Source organism: Nannospalax galili, unplaced genomic scaffold (assembly GCF_000622305.1).
Source record: "Nannospalax galili isolate Female #2095 unplaced genomic scaffold, S.galili_v1.0 scaffold281, whole genome shotgun sequence".
NCBI classification, from domain to species: Eukaryota; Metazoa; Chordata; class Mammalia; order Rodentia; family Spalacidae; genus Nannospalax; species Nannospalax galili.
The window spans coordinates 329,670-347,854 of NW_008349068.1; the positions used below are offsets into that span (position 1 = coordinate 329,670).

General features: G+C 38.6%; 1 protein-coding gene across 4 annotated transcripts in view; it reads left to right on the forward strand.

Moving 5' to 3' along the window:
* LOC103744423 (cytochrome P450 20A1) overlaps positions 1-18,185 on the forward strand; it is a 62,263-nt gene that overhangs the window by 9,969 nt on the left and 34,109 nt on the right. For all 4 annotated transcript variants that reach the window (XM_008846158.3, XM_008846159.3, XM_029569932.1 and 1 more), the window contains 3 exons: positions 2,584-2,726; positions 13,153-13,320; positions 14,792-14,870. In XM_008846158.3, coding sequence (XP_008844380.1) covers positions 2,584-2,726; positions 13,153-13,320; positions 14,792-14,870 — 390 coding nt within the window. The remainder of the gene's footprint in view (positions 1-2,583; positions 2,727-13,152; positions 13,321-14,791; positions 14,871-18,185) is intronic.

Below are 18,185 nucleotides of genomic sequence, written 5' to 3' on the forward strand. Positions count from 1 at the left end.
TCTTATAGTGACTCGAGATTTTAGGAACCAGAATGCCCAAGGTAAATAAATTTGTCTAGTATAAAAATAGAAATTTCTAGGCCTGGGAATGTAGCCCAGTGATAGAGCACTTTGCCCAGCATTGATGAAGCCATCTATAGATTAAACCTCAGAACTTTAATAAAAGATGGTTTTCCTCAATACACTTAAAACAAATAAACAAAAAACATTGAAAAGAATGGATGAGATCTGGGAAAGTATTGGCCACACATTACTACACGTAGTGTATAATAAGTGATTACTGTATTTCTGTTAAATAGATAACATGAATATGTTTAAAAAAGAAATGAAAGGGGACCAACAGCGGAGAAAAATACATCTTGGGGCTGAGTGGGGAGGAGAGAAAAAAAGAGGATAATAAAATATATATGGCAAGAACACAAGGGGGTCACTGTGGGGAGGATGGTGACATCAGGAGCAGAACAGGGGTGGGGGAGGGGAGGAGCAACAAGAATTAAGTGTGTATGAAATCCATTACTTTGTATACTAGTTTTTAAAAGTAATAAGAGAAATGAATGAGAACTGTTTACTCTTCAGTTATATATATGTATATATGTGTGTATATATACAGACTTTGGGGGTACTTGGAGGGGGGTAATAAGGGATGGATATGATTATGCTTCACTGTATGTGTGTATGTATGAAGTTCTCAAGAATAAAGAAAAATTAATAAAATACATAGTAAAAAATGATAAGAAAATTAAAATGCCCTTATAGAAAATAATGGACCAAAAACTAATGCTTTGTTAAGAAGGAAGAGACACAAATAGCCAGTAAACAGCTGAAAAACATTCAGCCTCACTGATATTACTTAATTCACATTGAAAACTTCATAAAGAAAATATTATGAGTCAAGGGTTCTATAAAAACAAGGGTTTTATAGAAGAGAAAACTGAGGTACATAGAGGTTAAGTCATTTGCTTAAAGTCATACAATTAATGGAGCAGGAACTTGAAACCAGGCAATCCGACTCCAGATTGTGCTGATTTCTGTCACTTAACTCTGCAACATGCAAAAATGACCCTTTCAGAAAGCTCAATGAGTAAAGTGAAGCATGAGCCCTTCAGAATTCTCAGTGTAAGGCTTGGTTACTGAGGGAAGAGGTGAATGTTGTTCAAGTCACCACACTGATGAGCTAAGAGGAATGTTCTAAAACAAGGGAATGCAGTTCTTTGTGAAATTGGACAGAATTTTCTGTATCTGTTAAGAAATGATGACAGGGGTCTAGAGAGATGGCTCAGTGGTTAAGAGCGCATACTACTCTTGCAGAGACCTGAGTTTGGTTCCCAGTACCCATGTGGCAGCTCACAACCACACATCATAAAAAATAAATCTTTATTAAAAAAGAATACTTGATTTAAATGTGGGGGGTGCTGGAGAGTTGACTCAGCAGTTAAGAGCACTGACTGCTCTTGCAGAGGATCTAGGTTCGATTCCCAGAACCCACATGACAGTTAACAACTATCCTAACACCAGTTCCTGGTGATCTGACATCCTCTGCTAACCTCTGTGGACATTGCATGACCGGGTTGCACTTTCTCACATGCAAGCAATGCGCTTATATGTGTAAATAAAAATAATAAGCCGGGCATGGTGGTGCATGCCTTTAATCTCAGCACTTGGGAGGCAGAGGCAGGCGGATTTTTGTGAGTTCAAGGCCAGCCTGGTCTACATAGTGAGTTCCAGGACAGCTGGGGTTACAGGGAGACTCTGTCTCAAAAAGACAAAAAATAAATAAATAAAATGTTTCTTATAAAAAAGAAGAGATGATGACCACTATAAAAGTCTTCACTGAGTATCTTTAATCCCAGCACTCAGGAGGCAGAGGCAGGTGGATCTCAAGGCCAGCCTGGCCTACATAATTCCAGGCCAGCTGGGCCTACAGGGAGACCCTGTCTCAAAAAAAAAAAAGGATGTTAACAGTGAATGAGATTTAGGGTGAGTTTTACTTTATATTTTTTTGTGTTGCTTAAATTGTTTTTAGTAACACGTATGCAAATAGTACAGCCATTAAAGGAATAGAGAAAGGAGAAGAAAACTAAACTCAGATGGCTAACTTGAAAATAACACACAAACTTACCCATTTTGCTTTAAAATTAGTGGAAAGGACTTTTCATTGGTAGTCATGTGTAATCATATAGGTAGAAATTTTATGCACATATTAATGACTGACAGTGGAATTCTAAGTCAGGTTGGTTTTGCCAGTTTTCATTGACTCTTAAATTATTCAGATTTAGCCAGGCGTGGTGGCGCATGCCTTTAATCACAGCACTCAGGAGGTGAGGCAGGCAGATCTCTGTGAGTTCAAGGCCAGCTTGGTCTACATAGTGAGTTCTAGGACAGCTGGGGCTACGGGGAGACCCTGTCTCAAAAAGACCAAAAAAAAAAAGAAGAAATTCAGATTTATGAAAGACTATTAGCAGTGTTGTGAAGAAATTGGCTGTGTTCTCAGCTGTCATCCTTTACCTCTTTGATCTCTGTTCTCTTGTTGGATTTTTTTTCCTTTTGAATGATTAATTTAGAAATACTGAATCTGTATTTCAGTGGACCCTTTTGAAACTATGCTAAAGTCACTCCTAAGGTATCCATCTGGTGGTGGGAGTGTGCGTGAAAGCCACATGAGGAGGAAACTGTATGAAAATGGTGTGACTAATTCTCTGCAGAGCAATTTTCCTCTCCTGCTGAAGGTAAGGTGGTAAGAGGTTTAGTGTGGTCTCTTGCAATGTTGATAATAGTATTTATGGTGCATTTTAAACCGTTGATGTATCTTGCACTTGTTACTCTTTTCTTACCTGTTTTTCAAGCTGATTTTTTATTCTCCTGAAAATTTAAAACAAAACAAACAAAAGCAAACACAAAACCAAAAGGAAAACAAAAGTCTTACTGTGTAGACTCACGGTAAGTTAGAATGATGGAAATAGAGAAATACGAAGTTTTTCTCTGCTAGTTGATTTTTTTTCATTGTTTTCAGGACAGACTCTGTGCATATATGTATGTGTGCGTGCACATGTGTGTGAGAGTGTATGTGCATATGTGTGTGGACACCAGAGGTTGATGATGTGTGTCTTCCTTGATCATTTTCCACCTTATATACTGAGACAGGGTCTCTTGCCAAACATGGAACTGGCTGATTTAGCTAGTCTAGTTAGCCAACTTGCTTCAGAGGTCTGCTGTCTCTGCCCACTGAATGATGGGATTAAAAGTAGGCCGCCACTCCTGTCTGACATTTGTTTGGGTTCTGGGGATCCAAATTGAATCTTCACACTCTATTCACTGAGCCAACTTCCTATCCCATTAAGCCAGACTCTTAAGCCAATGTTTCCTAAAGCATGATACAAGACACTCTTTTGCTAAAAGTATAGATTATTGGGCCCTGCTTGGATATCCTGAATCACTGGGAGGGGAGCCTGACATCCTGAGGAAGTTTTGCAAGTACAAAGTCTGAGTACAGTACCAATCTATACTGTATTATTCAGTTTTGTTGCTGTGGCACAGTATCAGAGAAGAAAACTAAGGGAGGAAGGGCTTATTTTGGTTGATGGTATAAGCGATTTCAGCCCATGACTCGTACCATTGCTCTTAGGCCTGTGGCAATACAGAGGCATCATGGTGGAAAGGCACGGTGAAAGAAAGCTGCTAGTGTGATGATGATGGCAGCTATGAAGAAGAGAAGGACAAGACGGGCCAGGGACAAGACACACCTTCACAGACACACTCCTGGTGACCTACTTCTAATCAGTCTCTGCCTCACAATAGCCCATTCAGTATGAACTTAGTAATAGATTAGCCCATTCATAAATTTAGTGCCCTCATGATCCAGTCACTTCTCCATAGTGCCACTAACTGGGGACCAAGCCTTCAATACATGAACTTTCTGGGAGGACATTTCCTATTCAAACTATAACACAAACTATTTCCCTTATGTTGCTAAAGGTCCTGTGTATTACCAGACTGCTCTGTGTCTCCACAGATGTTTTTGCTTCCTGCTTTGCTGAGATTAACATCCCTAACATGTTAGCTCCCTCCCATTTCTAATCCTTTACCAACAAACCCTATCCACGTCAGAACTTTCTCTTGATTTTAAATCTTAAGGAATCCATTTTTCTTTCTCTTTCCTTTTTCCCCTCCTCCCTCTACCCTTTGCAGTGCTGCTATTAATCCAGGGGCCTCACACATCATAGGTAAGTGCTCTGCTGCCTAACCCTAAGAATTCTTCCTTTGTCCAGAGACTACCTACCCATCTTTGCCCTTTTAAAGTAATGTAATTTATAAAAGTAAGATATGTGAATACTACAGAAAATATGGAAAAGCTAACCGTATAAAGAAACCACAACTTCACCATATATATGTACATATATTACTGTGTACTATTGGGATCATAGGAAGATGGTGAGTTTGAAGTTAGACTAGGCAATTTATGAAAACTCCTGTCTCAGAAAATAAACAAATGAATGCAGTTGAGCGATTGATTAGTCAGCAAGGAGGACTTGCTACCTTAAAATACATTGTGTGCTTCATGTCGCCAAGTGAAGACTCTTGGCTTTTTGGTGTTTTTGGTCCAGACCTGCGTTTTGTGGTCTAATGACTGATCTTGACTTGATCCTGTATGTTCCAACTCCTTCCTGTCCTGACCATCTTTGCCTCGAGGCTGTGTATAAAGCTACATTTTAATTCTGAGAGTGTACTTTCTCTCTTCTGTGTTTTCATACTATTTTTTTTCTGTGACTTTGGGCCATATTCTAATAAAGCAAGTACTTTCTGGATTTTAGAATTTATGACTATTGTCCAGACTCTCCTTAACTGATAGAATAGTAAAAATATATGTAGCCAAAATTGTTAATTGATTTAGCAGCTTATATTAACTTCATTTATTCTTCAAGACTTTTATAGATAAGTAACGTTTTCTTCCCCTTTTTACAGATGAAGAAACAAAATGGTTAAGTAGCTTGTTCAATATCATACAACTAATAAATAGTAGGATTAAGATTTGATATCATTGATATCAAGCAGTTTGCTATCAGACAGAGCTTATGTACTTATCCACAGGCTAAGTTGCTTCTCTGTAACTTGGTTCTCCTCCCCTGGGATGTAGCTTTGCTTGGATAATTTTATTATATGTTCTTAGTATCACAGTTAATATCCTAATGCGAGGTGGAATTAAAATCACTTGCTTCAAAAAAATCACTTCTTTCAAATATTAATAATCTCACAATAATTAATAAATACCTAAAGATTTTTTGAAAAAGAAACTGTGTATTTTTTCTGAATAACTCATATGTATTCCAAAATTCTATATGTTAAGGCTGGCTATCATGGTGCATGCATGTAATACTAGCACTTGGGAGGCAGGGGCAGGAGGAGGGTTGAGAATTTGAGGTCAGCTTGGGCTACATAGTGAGACTCTTGTTTCAGCAAACAAACAACAAATAAATTCTAAATCTTACCTGTTGAATTTAGGACTGCCTCCAGGTATAACTTCAGGTTTCTTTTTCTGTCATACAATGTTAATGTTAGTCAAAATTACCATAATATTTTAATGTGGTCATCCTGAAGATGCCTGTAAGTCATTGTATCCTTATTTAGAATGCATGATTAATAGGCACACGTTTGGAGGTTTTAAGTTTACGTATTACATGTATGTGATTTATATCATATAAGGATAGCTGGTAACAGTATTGCAGCATAGGCATTCTCCTGTTATTCAGTCACTGAAACCAGTTGGCAACTCTGCCATTCATGTAAATGTACATTGATCACACATGACGCAGCTTGAGGAGAGATTTAAAAGATGTATATTAGGAAAGGGAAACATTTGTCTTCTTGTTTGACATTTGTGCTAATAGAAAATTAATGTGTAATGCTGAATTAGCAAATGAGGCTCATTAGAACTGTTACCTGTACTAACCAGCATTCACACACTAAAAGGGATTCATATAATCTAGCAATACACCAGATTTGCTTGCCTAGAGAACAGACAATGCTATGTGAGTCAGTTGTAATATTTGCATAATTTTGCCGAGTACTACAAAACAAATGGATCAATGAACAAATCCCAACTCAAATTGTGATATAAAGAAAACTTGTTTTAAAAGAAACAAGTTTTTTTTGTTTCTTTGTTTTTTGTTTTTGTCTTTTTGAGACATGATTTCCCTGTAGCCCCAGCTGCCCTGGAAGTCACTATGTAGACTAGGCTGGCTTTGAACTCACAGAGATCCTCCTGCCTCTGCCTCCCAAGTGCTTGGATTACAGACGTGACATCACACCGAGCATAAAAGAAACAAGTTTTTTGAAACAACTCAACTTGTTTTAAAAGAGAAAAGAAAAGAAAAGCGAAAGACTACCAACATAGTTGTGTAACTGACCTGTACATCACTGAAAAACTAGCCATGTGAAAAAGCTCTTTCACAATGTTAAGAAAAAGGTAAATCCCAGTAAAAAGGTAATCCCAAAAAATGGTTAAAGAAGTAAGCATTTACCACACAGAGGAAAATGTAAATGGCCATTAAATACATGAAACGTGTCTAATTTGTACTAGTAACTAAGGACAAAGTTAAGTCGAATGAATTAATGTTGAGATTTTAAATTGTTATTTATTTTTATTTAATGTGTACGTGTGTTTTGCCTGCATGTATGGAAGTGACCTGTGCATGCAGTGCTTATAATGGATGCCAGAAAAGGGCATCAGATCCCCTGGAAGTGGAGTTACTAGTGGTTATTAGCTGCCATGTGGGTGCTGGGAACTTAATAGGCATGTTTGGAGAACTGAACCCAGCTACAAGAGTAGCCAGTGCTCTTACTGCTGAGCCATCGCTCCAGTTCCAATTCCTTGAATTATTAAGAACAATAGGGAGATTAACATTTTTTCCTACATAGTTATCTAGTTAACACAGCATAAGTTATTGAAAAGACTTCTTTCTCCATTGTACTGTAATATTACCCTTATCATACATCAATTCTTAAGTAGTTTGGGGCAGGCATGCGTGCGTGCGTGTGTGCGTGGCGTGTGCATGTGTGTGTGTGTATTTGAGATAGTCCAACATTGAACGTTGGATCCTCATGCTTCAGTCTTCTAAATGCTACTATTACAGGGATGAACCACTACCCTTGACTATTTACTGTGTTTTTCATGCTATCACAAATGATACTGCTTTTTAAATTTTTCTGTGTGTGTCTTTTTGTGACAGAGTCTCACTGTAGCCCCAGCTGGCCTTGGACTCAAATAGATCTGCCTGTCTCTGCCTCCCGAGTGCTGGGATTCAAGGCAGGTGCTACCATACTAAATTTTACTTTTTTTCTGTTGCAGGTATGTACAATTTACTTTTGCATATTAACCTCATAGTAACTCTGATGGAGTCTCTTACTAACTCTAGTGGTTTATCATGGTATTTGCAATTTATAAGTTATTTCTCCTTTTCTAATTTTAATAGCTTTCATGTCTTTGCATGTTTTAGTTGGCAGATATTCTGCTACATTTTGAATGACTTTGGGATCAATAGTACATTCTTATTCTCTCTCTCTTTCCCCCTCTCTTTTTCTTTTTCTTTTTTTGAGACAGGGTCTCATTCTGTAGCCCAGGTTGCCATGGAACTCGCTGTGTAGCCCAGGCTGACTGTTCAATTTATGGCAGTCATCTTGCCTCAGGTTCTTGGAATGCTGAGATTATAGATGTGATCCACCATGCCTGACTCCTCTCGTTAATTTTTTTATTACATTTATTTATTTAGTGGGGGGGTGCATGTTAGCCACATGAGTGTGTAGGTTAAAGAGCAATTTTCCAAAGTCAGCTCTCTTCCTTTCACTATGTGGGTCCCAGGGATCAAATTCAGGCTGTCCAACTTGGCAGAAAAAGCACCTTTACTCACTGATCCAACTCATTAGACTTCTCTCATTTTTCTTGAAAACAATTTTTTTAGCATTTATTTGTTTGTGTATATGTGTGTGGGCGTGTGCCATGATGCTAGTGTGGAAATCAGAGGACAGCCTGTGGGAGTTGGTTCTCTCCTTCTACTATATAAGTTCTCAGATTCAAATTCAGGTTGTGTCAGCAGGTGCCTTTATCCACTGAGCCATCTTACCAGCTCATCATTTTTTCCTGATTTAGTATTTCTAGACGTCTTTGTCAGTGAGTCCAATCAGGATAGTGGAAGCTCATGATTAATTAAATAGAGAAAGTTTATTATAACAATTATAATGGGATTGGAGTAATAAGAGAGTACCTGATTAGAATAAAGAGAACTCTGAAAAATGTAAAACTGGCACATCGAGGAGCAGATACAGATGCCAGGGATGTGAGAGGGCTCTAGGAGAGCTTCTCCCCAGGATGACATCCTGTCCCTGTCGAATGGGGTGATAGCTGTGAATGGCAAGGAAGTTTCTGTGGTACCACACAAATGGCTCTTCTTCTGCCCCTTACTGAAAATCACCTATTAGTGTGCTGCACTCAAGGGTGGTGGGGGACCTGTTCATAGAGAGATGTCTTCCCCAGGAAGCACAGCTTTCCAAGTGGATGGCTGTTAGCCATGTACTGATGGTGCTGGCTGAAGTAGCCTGTGACAGCCAAGGGAAGGGAGCTTGAGTCACTGCAGGAGGTGCTGCCAGCTCTAGGCTCTTGCTCAGAGCTGATGAAGTGGCACTGCGGGAGGCTGGCCCTGGAAAGCTGAAGGCATTACAGAAGCATGCTGAGCAGGTGCAGGGCAACCTGGTAGCATAATTTCTTTCTACAAATGTCTCTCAAGTACCGTCTGCTAGGAAAGCTTAGCATCATACCACAGAGCAGAAGAAAAATATTTAGCAGATGCAGGCCTGTTTTTACAAAGCAGACAAAACAAAGAGTGAATTTATAGCTCAGGAAACCCTAAGTAGATAACTGGTACAAGATCTTTCAATTTTATTGTTTTCTAAGAGCCTTTAACCATTTTCCTCATGTTATTTATTTTACTTATTTCTTTCCTTTTTTTTTTTTTTTCCTCCCAGGGCACGTGCTCTACCATTCAACCACATTCCTGGCCTTTGCTTTCTAGTTTCAGCTAATATTAATGCTTCCATTTCTCTCTGTTTCACGCCCCCCCCGCCTTGATCTTTGCTGATTTTGATAGTGATGTACTATTTTATGTACAGCCAGATTTAATTTGCCTATGTTTTGTTAAAAATTTTGACATCCGTGTTCACAAGGGAACTTGGCATATAATTTTCTTTATAATACTTCAGTCAGATTTTGGTATTAAGGTTATTCTAGGCTCATGAAATAAAGAGGAAGGCTTTCCTTGTTTATGTTTTGAAAGACTTTGTACAGGAGAGCATGATTCCCTCCCTACTTTTGCTTTTTAAATAGTTTTATTTGGGATATAGTTGGTATACAATAAACTGTACATTATTAAAGTGTGCAATTTAAGTTTTGACTACCACACTGAGGATTTTATCACTAGTCCTCCATCAGCCCCTAGAGTTTCTTCAAGCTCTTTTATGTTCCAACCCTTTGCTCGTGGGCTCACATCATTTTCCCAAGTGGTCTGGTTTCTATCACTAGAGCTTAGTTTACATTTTCTAGAATTTTGTGTGTGTAAAGTCATACAGTATGCAATCCTTTTTTGCCTGAATGGTCTTACTGGGCATAATTATTTTGATGTTTATCCACATTCTTGTATATATCAGTAATTCCCTCCTTTTATTGCTTACTGTTTTATTATATGGATTTACCATGGTTTATTTATTTATTTGCTGTCATGAATTTTGATTATTTATAGTTGGTCATCACAAATGGACTGCAGTGAACATTCATGAATAAATCCTTGTGTGTGTATATTTTATTTGATGGGCAGACAAATACATAGGAGTGGTTTGGTTGGGTCATATAATAGATGTGTTTAACTTTAAAAATGTTTTTGAGCTGAGTAACCTCTTCAGAGGATGGTGTGATAAGAATAGGAAGTAGGAATTGGTTAGGTAGTTAGGGTAAAAAGACCCCAAAGTAAAGTAGCCAGTTTCTTGGCTAAAACTCACAATGTCCTTAGGCCTCTTAGCAACATACTCCATTCCAAAGGCCAAAAATGTTGAAAGTATTTGGGAGCTTTTATCTAATCTTTAAAATATTTTAGGGTTACCTCTTCAGATGGGGGAACATTTGAGTAGCCAGAAACCCCATAAAAATTTTTTTTTGATTTACTTATTTTTTTATTTTATGTGTATTAATTAGTGTTTTGCCTGCATGTATGTAAGTGCACCATGTCCTGCAGTGCCTGTGAAGGTCAGAAAAGTGTGCTGGATCCCCTGGAACTGGTTCTAGGATGGTTGTTAGCTACTAATGTGGTTGCTGAGAACCAAGCCTGGGTCCTCTGGAAGAACAGCCAGTGCTCTGAAACTCTGAACTCTCTCTCCAGCCCCATGTTTAACTTTTGAAGAAACTGCCAAGCTATTTTTCAGTGTGATTCCATTTTACATTCCACTGGGAGTCTGAGATTTGCATTGCTTCACATCCGCAGTGGCTAGCTTTGGTCCATCTTGAGTCATTCCATTGTGTCACTGTGGTATGTCTGTGTTTTTAATTTGTATTTCCCTAATAATTAATGTGACCAAACATCTTTTCATGTGCTTATTTGCCATTCATATATATATTTTTAGTGGATGTCAGATCTTTTTCCCATATTTTACTGGGTTTTTATTACTCAGTTTTAAGAATTCTTAAAGAACTATAGTTCTAAAGTACACTACATGTCCCTTGTCATTTTTATATTTTCAGACCTTTTTTTGAACTCTGTGCTTGCCTGAGAACTACCATGATTTCTTCTTTCTATGCCTCATTTTTTAAAATTTAAAACTACACACATTAAATATTACAAATGTGGTAGCTCTTGAAATCAGATTTTCCACTTTCTTGACTGTGATTGCGTTAGTTGCTTATTTAGTGTCTTTACTAAACTGTAGAGTCTGTACTGTTTGTCATGTGTGGCTGCAGAAGTATCTGCCTCTTTAGGTTAGTGCTCAGCTAGGGTTTTGGCAGATTACCTGTAGTGCTCGAAGCCAAACAGAAGAGAAAAGGAGAAAAAGGAAAGAGCAAAAAAAAAAAAAAAATCACTCCGGAGTTTGTAGATTGGCTTTGTGCTGGAGCCGCCTTTAACACTTGTCCAGGCCCTTTTTCTGGCTCTTAGAAGCATGCATTCCGGACTCTAGTGAATTCTTCAAAACCCACATGGTACCAAGCCCTACATAAGCTTTGTTTTTTCCCTTTACTTCTCATCCACAAGGGGGCTTGGGTCAGACATAGCTCCATACTGCTGCATGCAGAAGACAAAGGAGTTCTTGTCAGAGTCACATCCTGGGTAGGCAGAAGAGGACTGTGGACAGAGCAGGACTACATGAGATTTCATCACACTACTCAGAACAGCACACAGTGTAAAACTTAGAAATTATTTCTAGGATTTTCTACTTAATATGTCCAGAGCAACTGAATCTATAGGTAAAGAGAGCTAATATGTGGACTTATTTTATTGGTAGTGTGAGAGTAATGTTTTTGTTGTATTTGTTTGTTGCGTGGTGCTGGGGATTGAATCTAGGACCTGGTGTGTGGCAGGCATGTGTTCTATCATCTAGCTGCACCTCCAGCCTGAAAGTAATTGTGAAGTTATGTACTTACGCCATTGTATTTTAATTGCTATTTTCCTGCTTTGTCCTTACTTCACCCAAACTCAAAGTTCTTTTAAGATAAGTTTACTGCCTCAAATTGCTTAATCTTGATATTTTGGAATTGTTAAGGATTCCCTTTTCTTTCCCCAAAGATACATTTTATATTCTAAATAGTTCACCTTCAGTAAGTATATGCCTATGAAATGCTAAATCTCTTCATTTTGAATATTTATTCTCTCAGAAAATTCAATTTTAATTTTTTTTACTGTGACGAAACTTTTATAGAGGTGACATAAAAAAGGCGGTTTAGCCTTAGTTTCTACAATATTAAGGACTTTACATGTGTTAGTTCAGAAAGCCTTTAGTGTTTTATGTGACATGGGTTTAATTATCTCTATCACAATAACCAAACAAGGTGAACTTTCCTGTGGCGGCTTCCAGACTTTAGGTTAAACAAGTTGCCTGAAATGCCATTACTTCTCAGAAACACAACCAGAAGTAAAATCAAGTTATTTCTGACTCTAAAGCTTGTGATCTTTTATTACATACTGTTTTTATTCCACAAGGGATTTGATGAGCATTTGCTAAATGAAAGAATGACAGAGAATCTGAAAGGTTCCCCTTACAAAAACATGTCTGGCACTTTTATATATTTATGTTTTTGAATAAGTTACAGGCACTCTGATGAACCTCTGCTATTTGAAATCATGTATTAAGATTTTGGTCTAGGGTCTGGAGAGTTGACTTGGTGGTTAAGAGCACTGCTGCTCTTGCAGAGGACCTGGTTTCAGTTCCCAGCACCTATATGGTGGCTAACAACCATCTATAACTCCAGTTCCAGAGGCTCCAACACCCTCTTCTGACTCTGCGGGCACTGCATGATATGGGTGCACTTACATACATGGAGGCAATACACATAAATATTTTAAAATATTTTTTTACAAAGATCTATCTAAGTTCCTTTAGTTTAAGATTTTTTGTGCCTTTGCATTTTTAGCTTACATTTTCTGTTTTTGGTGTGGTGGTTCTCTCTTGTTTTATAAATCATTTCTTTTTTTTTTTTTTTTAAGTCGACATTTTCTTTATTTTTTTTTTTTTAAGTGTACGAATGTATTGCCTGCAGGTATGTGAGTGCACCCATATTGTGCAATACCTTGGAGGTCAGAAGAGGGCTTCGAAATCCCCTGGAACTGGAGTTAAGGATGATTCGTAGCCACAGTGTGGATGCTGGGACTCTAACCTGGGTTCTCTGTAAGAGCAGTCAGTGCTCTTAACCGCTGAGCCATCTCTCCAGCCCCTAAATCAGTTCTTTAACAGAAGCTAAGCCTAACCATTGAAGATACAGTCATAGGTTGAGCCAGAGCCTGAAATACCTGAATGTGTAATTGGTTACACAGTTCAACTGTATATATAGCATGTGTCATCGTACTGAAATTATCTTAAGACTTAGAGGGAGAAAATAATAAAACATTGTGGGTTTCTGTTCTCTTTCAGCTCTCAGAAGAAGTATTAGATAAATGGCTTTCCTACCCAGAGACCCAGCATGTACCCCTCAGCCAACATATACTTGGTTTTGCTATGAAGTTTGTTACACAGATGGTACTGGGTGGTACATTTGATGATGAACAGGAACTCATTCGCTTCCAAAAGATTCATGGCACGGTAAGTCTAAGGCCAAATTAAAAATGATTCTTTCATCAGATTTGGTAGATAAATGCTGACTTTGCCTCTCAAGAAGATTTGTGTATGTGTGTGTGTGTGTTATGTTTATATGCGTGAACTAGAGCTGTCGTTCTATCTGGGAGTTGGAGCAGAGCCCCCCTCCCCATGAGCCAGAGTTGTAGTCCTCTCCTGTAATCTTGAACTGTGTTCCCTTCACATGACCCTGAAGCTTTGAACCAGTACTGTGATCCAAGGTTTTACATTCCTCTGATAGGCTGATGGTGGGGCAGAGTAGAGCATGGAGGAGTTCCTAATGTTGGCCATCAGTTTCTGCCCCTCCCCTGAGGTCCCAGGTTGTGCATGGCAGAGGCTTTGCCTCTTACGCTGGAGATAGGGGAGGCCTCTGTTCTTTGTAAATTCTGGTCTTAGGAGAACTGATTCTCTGGAATAGACCTCCCACCTCCCTGGGGCCCAGCTGTGGTCCTCACTCCAAACTTGGCCCTGGGCATCCGGGCCTTGATGTTGGACATCTCCCATTACTAGGCATCAAGAGGTTTTCCATTATTTTTCTGTTACTCTTCTATAGCCCCAGTATGCCTTCATCTATGCCCCAATTGAACATCTAGAGATAAAAATCACACACAGTCTGGAAAGTTAAAAAAAAAAAAAAAAAAGAAAACAAAAATTATTGTAATAACTAAATTGATATAATGCTCAAGCTAAAGCAGGTAATTATATCTTAGAATATAAATTTGAAATTCCGTGTCTACTATAATTTATGAATATTGTTTACTGACATAACTCTACTAAAAAGCGTCAACAACAATGTGACGTTTGTCACTGTTCCTATAATTTGAGTTTGCCATTCACTTCCTTTTCAAATTCTGCAGCCTATACCAAGTCTTTCAGTGTAACTGTGTTACTTCTTAAAGAAAGCAATGCTAATTAATATATTTTAAATAAAAAACAAAACAAAAACAAAAGAAACTTTTCCTATGTTAGTTAAAATTAATTTGAAAGTAACGACTGAAATCATTTAAAAAAATATTTGAATCCTGTTCTCAAACTATGGAGAAAATGATTGTGCAGTCAATTTAAAAGAAAGAGCCTCAATGATCAGATTTGTTGGTAAGGCAAGAGTTCTTCATTTAAAAAAAAAAAATTTTATTATTTTTATTCTATGTGTATTCGTGTATTGCCTGCATGTATGTGAGTGCACCCGTGTCGTGCAGTGCCCGTGGAGGACAGAAGAGACTGTCAGATCCCCTGGAACTGGAGTTATGGACAGTTGTTAACTGCCATGTGGGTATTGGGATTCGAACCTGGGTCTTCTGCAAGAACAACCAGTGTTCTTAACCACTGAGCCATCTCTCCAGCCCCCAAGAGTTTTTCATTTAACAGCTTAAATTTCTCAGAATTATTTAGAAAATCTGTATACTACATAATACATATATGTTTTTCCCATATTTAGGTTTGGTCAGAGATTGGAAAAGGCTTTCAAGATGGGTCACTCGATAAAAATACTGCTCGGAAAAAACAATATGAAGATGGTAAGTTTGACATTCCTTAATGAATCAATTTTTGGTTGTGTATGCTAAGCAAGTGCTCTACCACTGACCTATATTCTGAGCCCTCAGTTTCAAATTTTAATATGGATACATAGATATGTGCCTCAGTTTTAGTAGCGTTATCTGTGAATGGTGAGACTATAGGTCAGTTATATCTTCTCTATGCTTTTTCCCCTCTACATCTCATTCAATGATAGTTTTTTTTTTTAAACAAAAGATGTAAAAGCAGTAAGTAGATACTCTAGCACTCAATGCAGAGTGTATGCTGTGTAAGATTTGTATAGGAAGTATAGGGCACACTAGAAAGCCACTGACTAGAACATATTGTGAATGATAAACAAGAGATGAAATTGTCTAAAAGAAGACAGTATTAATGAAGATTTTCACATGTGTGTCTGTAGTGCTGAGGGTAGAACCCAGGATCTTGTACGTGCTAGGTAGGTGCTATACTACTGACCTATACCTCTAACCCTTAATGGTAGTACTGTTTCTACAAGTTGAAAACCAAAAAAAAACCGAATGTCTAGTATTGTAGGAATTGCTAAGGAAATAATGTCAACATAATTAAATAGATACTTGTTTAAATGTGCCAAAATAAGAAATCTTGTCATTATAAAATTGAGTTATATATTTTCTAACTTCTCTGGCAGTGTTTATAACTCTGTAAAATTTACATAGAGAAGCTGGAGAGGTGGCTTAGTGGTTAAGAGCACTTGCTGCTTAATCATGAGGATCAGAGTTCGCATACCAGCATCCATTTCAAGAGGCTCACAAACACCTGTAATTCCAGCTTGAAGTAATCTGATGTCCTCTTCTAGCTTCTGAGGGGTTGGGGATTTAGCTCAGTGGTAGAGTGCTTGCTTAGCAAGCACAAGGCCCTGAGTGTGGTCCTCAGCTCCGAAAAAAAGACAAAAAATAGAAAGTATTATTATTATTATTATTATTATTATTAGTAGTAGTAGTAGTAGTAGTAGTAGTAATAATAATAATAATTTGAGACAGGGTCTCCCTGTAGCCCCATCTGTCCTGGAACTAACTATGTAGACCAGGCTGGCTTCGAACTCAAAAAGATCCTGCCTGCCTCTGCCTCCCAAGTGCTGGGATTAAAAGTGTGCACCACCACACCCAGTTAGAATTTTTTTAATGATAAATTTGCATGAAAATGTATTTTTAGGGGTAGGGAGATGATTCAGTGGGTAAAGTGTTTGCTGTACAAACCTGAGGACCTTAGTTCATGTCTCCAGCATCCACATAAAGTCTAGATGTGGTAGTGCACAGTTGTAACTCCAGCACTTGGTGCAAGGATTAGGGATTCGGAGGGCTTAATGGTCAGCCAATGAGACTAACTGGAGTGGCAAGCTCTAGTTTCAGTAAGAGACTCTGTTTCAAAAAGTAAGGTGTCAGGCCAGCAGAATGGCTCAGTGCTTGCTGGGCAAACCTGACAAACCATGTGCTCATGGGAGACCAGAGGTTGATGTCAGATATCTTCCTCTATCATTTTCTTCCACCTTTAAAAAATTTAAAATTTTATGTATATGAATGTTTTTCCTGCATGTGTGTAAATGTACCATATGCATGCAATGCCTGATGAGGTCAGAAAAAAGTGTCATATCCCCTGAAACTGGAGTTACAGACAGTTGTTAACTGCCATGTGGGTGCTAGGAACTGAACCTGAGTCCTCTGTAAGAACAGCCAGTGCTTTTAACTGCTGAGCCATCTCTCTAGCTCCTCTACCTTATTTTTTTTTAGACAGTCTCCTTCTGAACTTAAAGCTTACTGATTGGGCAATACTAACTGGCCAGCAAGCTTCCATGACTCTCCTGTCTCTGCTTCCTGAGTGCTAGGATTACAGACATGTGCCTGGCTTTTTATGGGTTCTAGGGTTCTGAACCCAGGTCTTCATGCTTATGCAGCAAGCACTTTACCAACTGAGTCATCCCCCAAGCCCCATGATTTAATTCTTTTATTCTAACCTGCTTCATTTTCTGTTTTGGAAGTGGACAAGGTAGATTAAAATACATAGCTAGTGAGGTATAGTAGTACATACCTGTAGTCTTAGCTACTGGTTAGGCTGAGGCAGGAGGATCATTTATTTGACTCTAGGAGTTAAGAGTCCAGCATGGAAAACAAAGTGAGACCTAACTCAGAAAAAGAAAATAAAAGACTGTCAGAATAACAGATGATTTTCCATACCTAATGGTATTGCTTCATAGGATTCTCTTTAGTCTTTTAATTGTGGCTTACTGGATGCCAGTTCCTAAACTATGCGCATAACACAAAAATCCTGTATTTACTGGCTTACTATTCTAGTGATTCTCCTGATACCCAGCAGAAGGCTTTTTTTTTTCCCCACCTTTGGTCTTTTTGAGACAGAGTCTCCCTGTAGCCCCAGCTGTCCTGGAACTCACTATGTAGACCAGGCTGGCCTTGAACTCACAGACATCTGCCTGCCTCTGCCTCCCGAGTGCTGGGATTAAAGGCGTGCACCACCATGCCCAGCAGCTTTTTTTGAAAAAATATTTATTATTTTTATTTTATGTGTATGAGTGTATTGCCTGCATGTATGTGAGTGCACCCATATTGTGCAATGCCGTGGAGGTCAGAAGAGGGCTTTGGATTCCCTTGGAACTGGCGTTAAGGATGGTTCGTAGCCACCATGTGGGTTCTGGGACTCAAACCCAGGTCCTCTGCAAGAGCAGTCAGTGCTCTTAACCACTGAGCCATCTCTCCAGCCTCGCAGAAGGCTTTTTAAAAACAAAATTTGAGGGGCTGGAGAGATGGCTCAGTGGTTAATAGCACTGGCTACTATTGCAGAAGACCTGGGTTTGATTCCCAACAGCCACATGGCAGCTAACAATCATCTGTTCACTCCAATTCCAGGGTATCTGAGGCCTTCTTTGGCGACCATGGACATTGCACACTTGGGTGCACTTATATACATGCAAGCAACACACATATAGCACATAAAACAAAAATAATCAAAAATAATTTTTTTTTTGTCTTTTTTTGAGACAGGGTTGCCTTGTAGCCCCAGCTGTCCTGGAACTCACTATGTAAACCAGGCTGGCCTCAAACTCACAAAGATCCACCTGCCTCTGCCTCCCAAGGGATCAAAGGTCTGCACCACCACACTTGGCTCAAAAAGAATTTTTTAAAAAGCCAACTTGATACATTTCCAATTATTTGATAATCATTACCATTCTCATCACTCAATGGATGTGTTTGGATTAATTCCTCTTAATAAAAACTATACTTCAGAAATACTGGCAATAAGTTCCAAGCTTTGCTACACTGAAC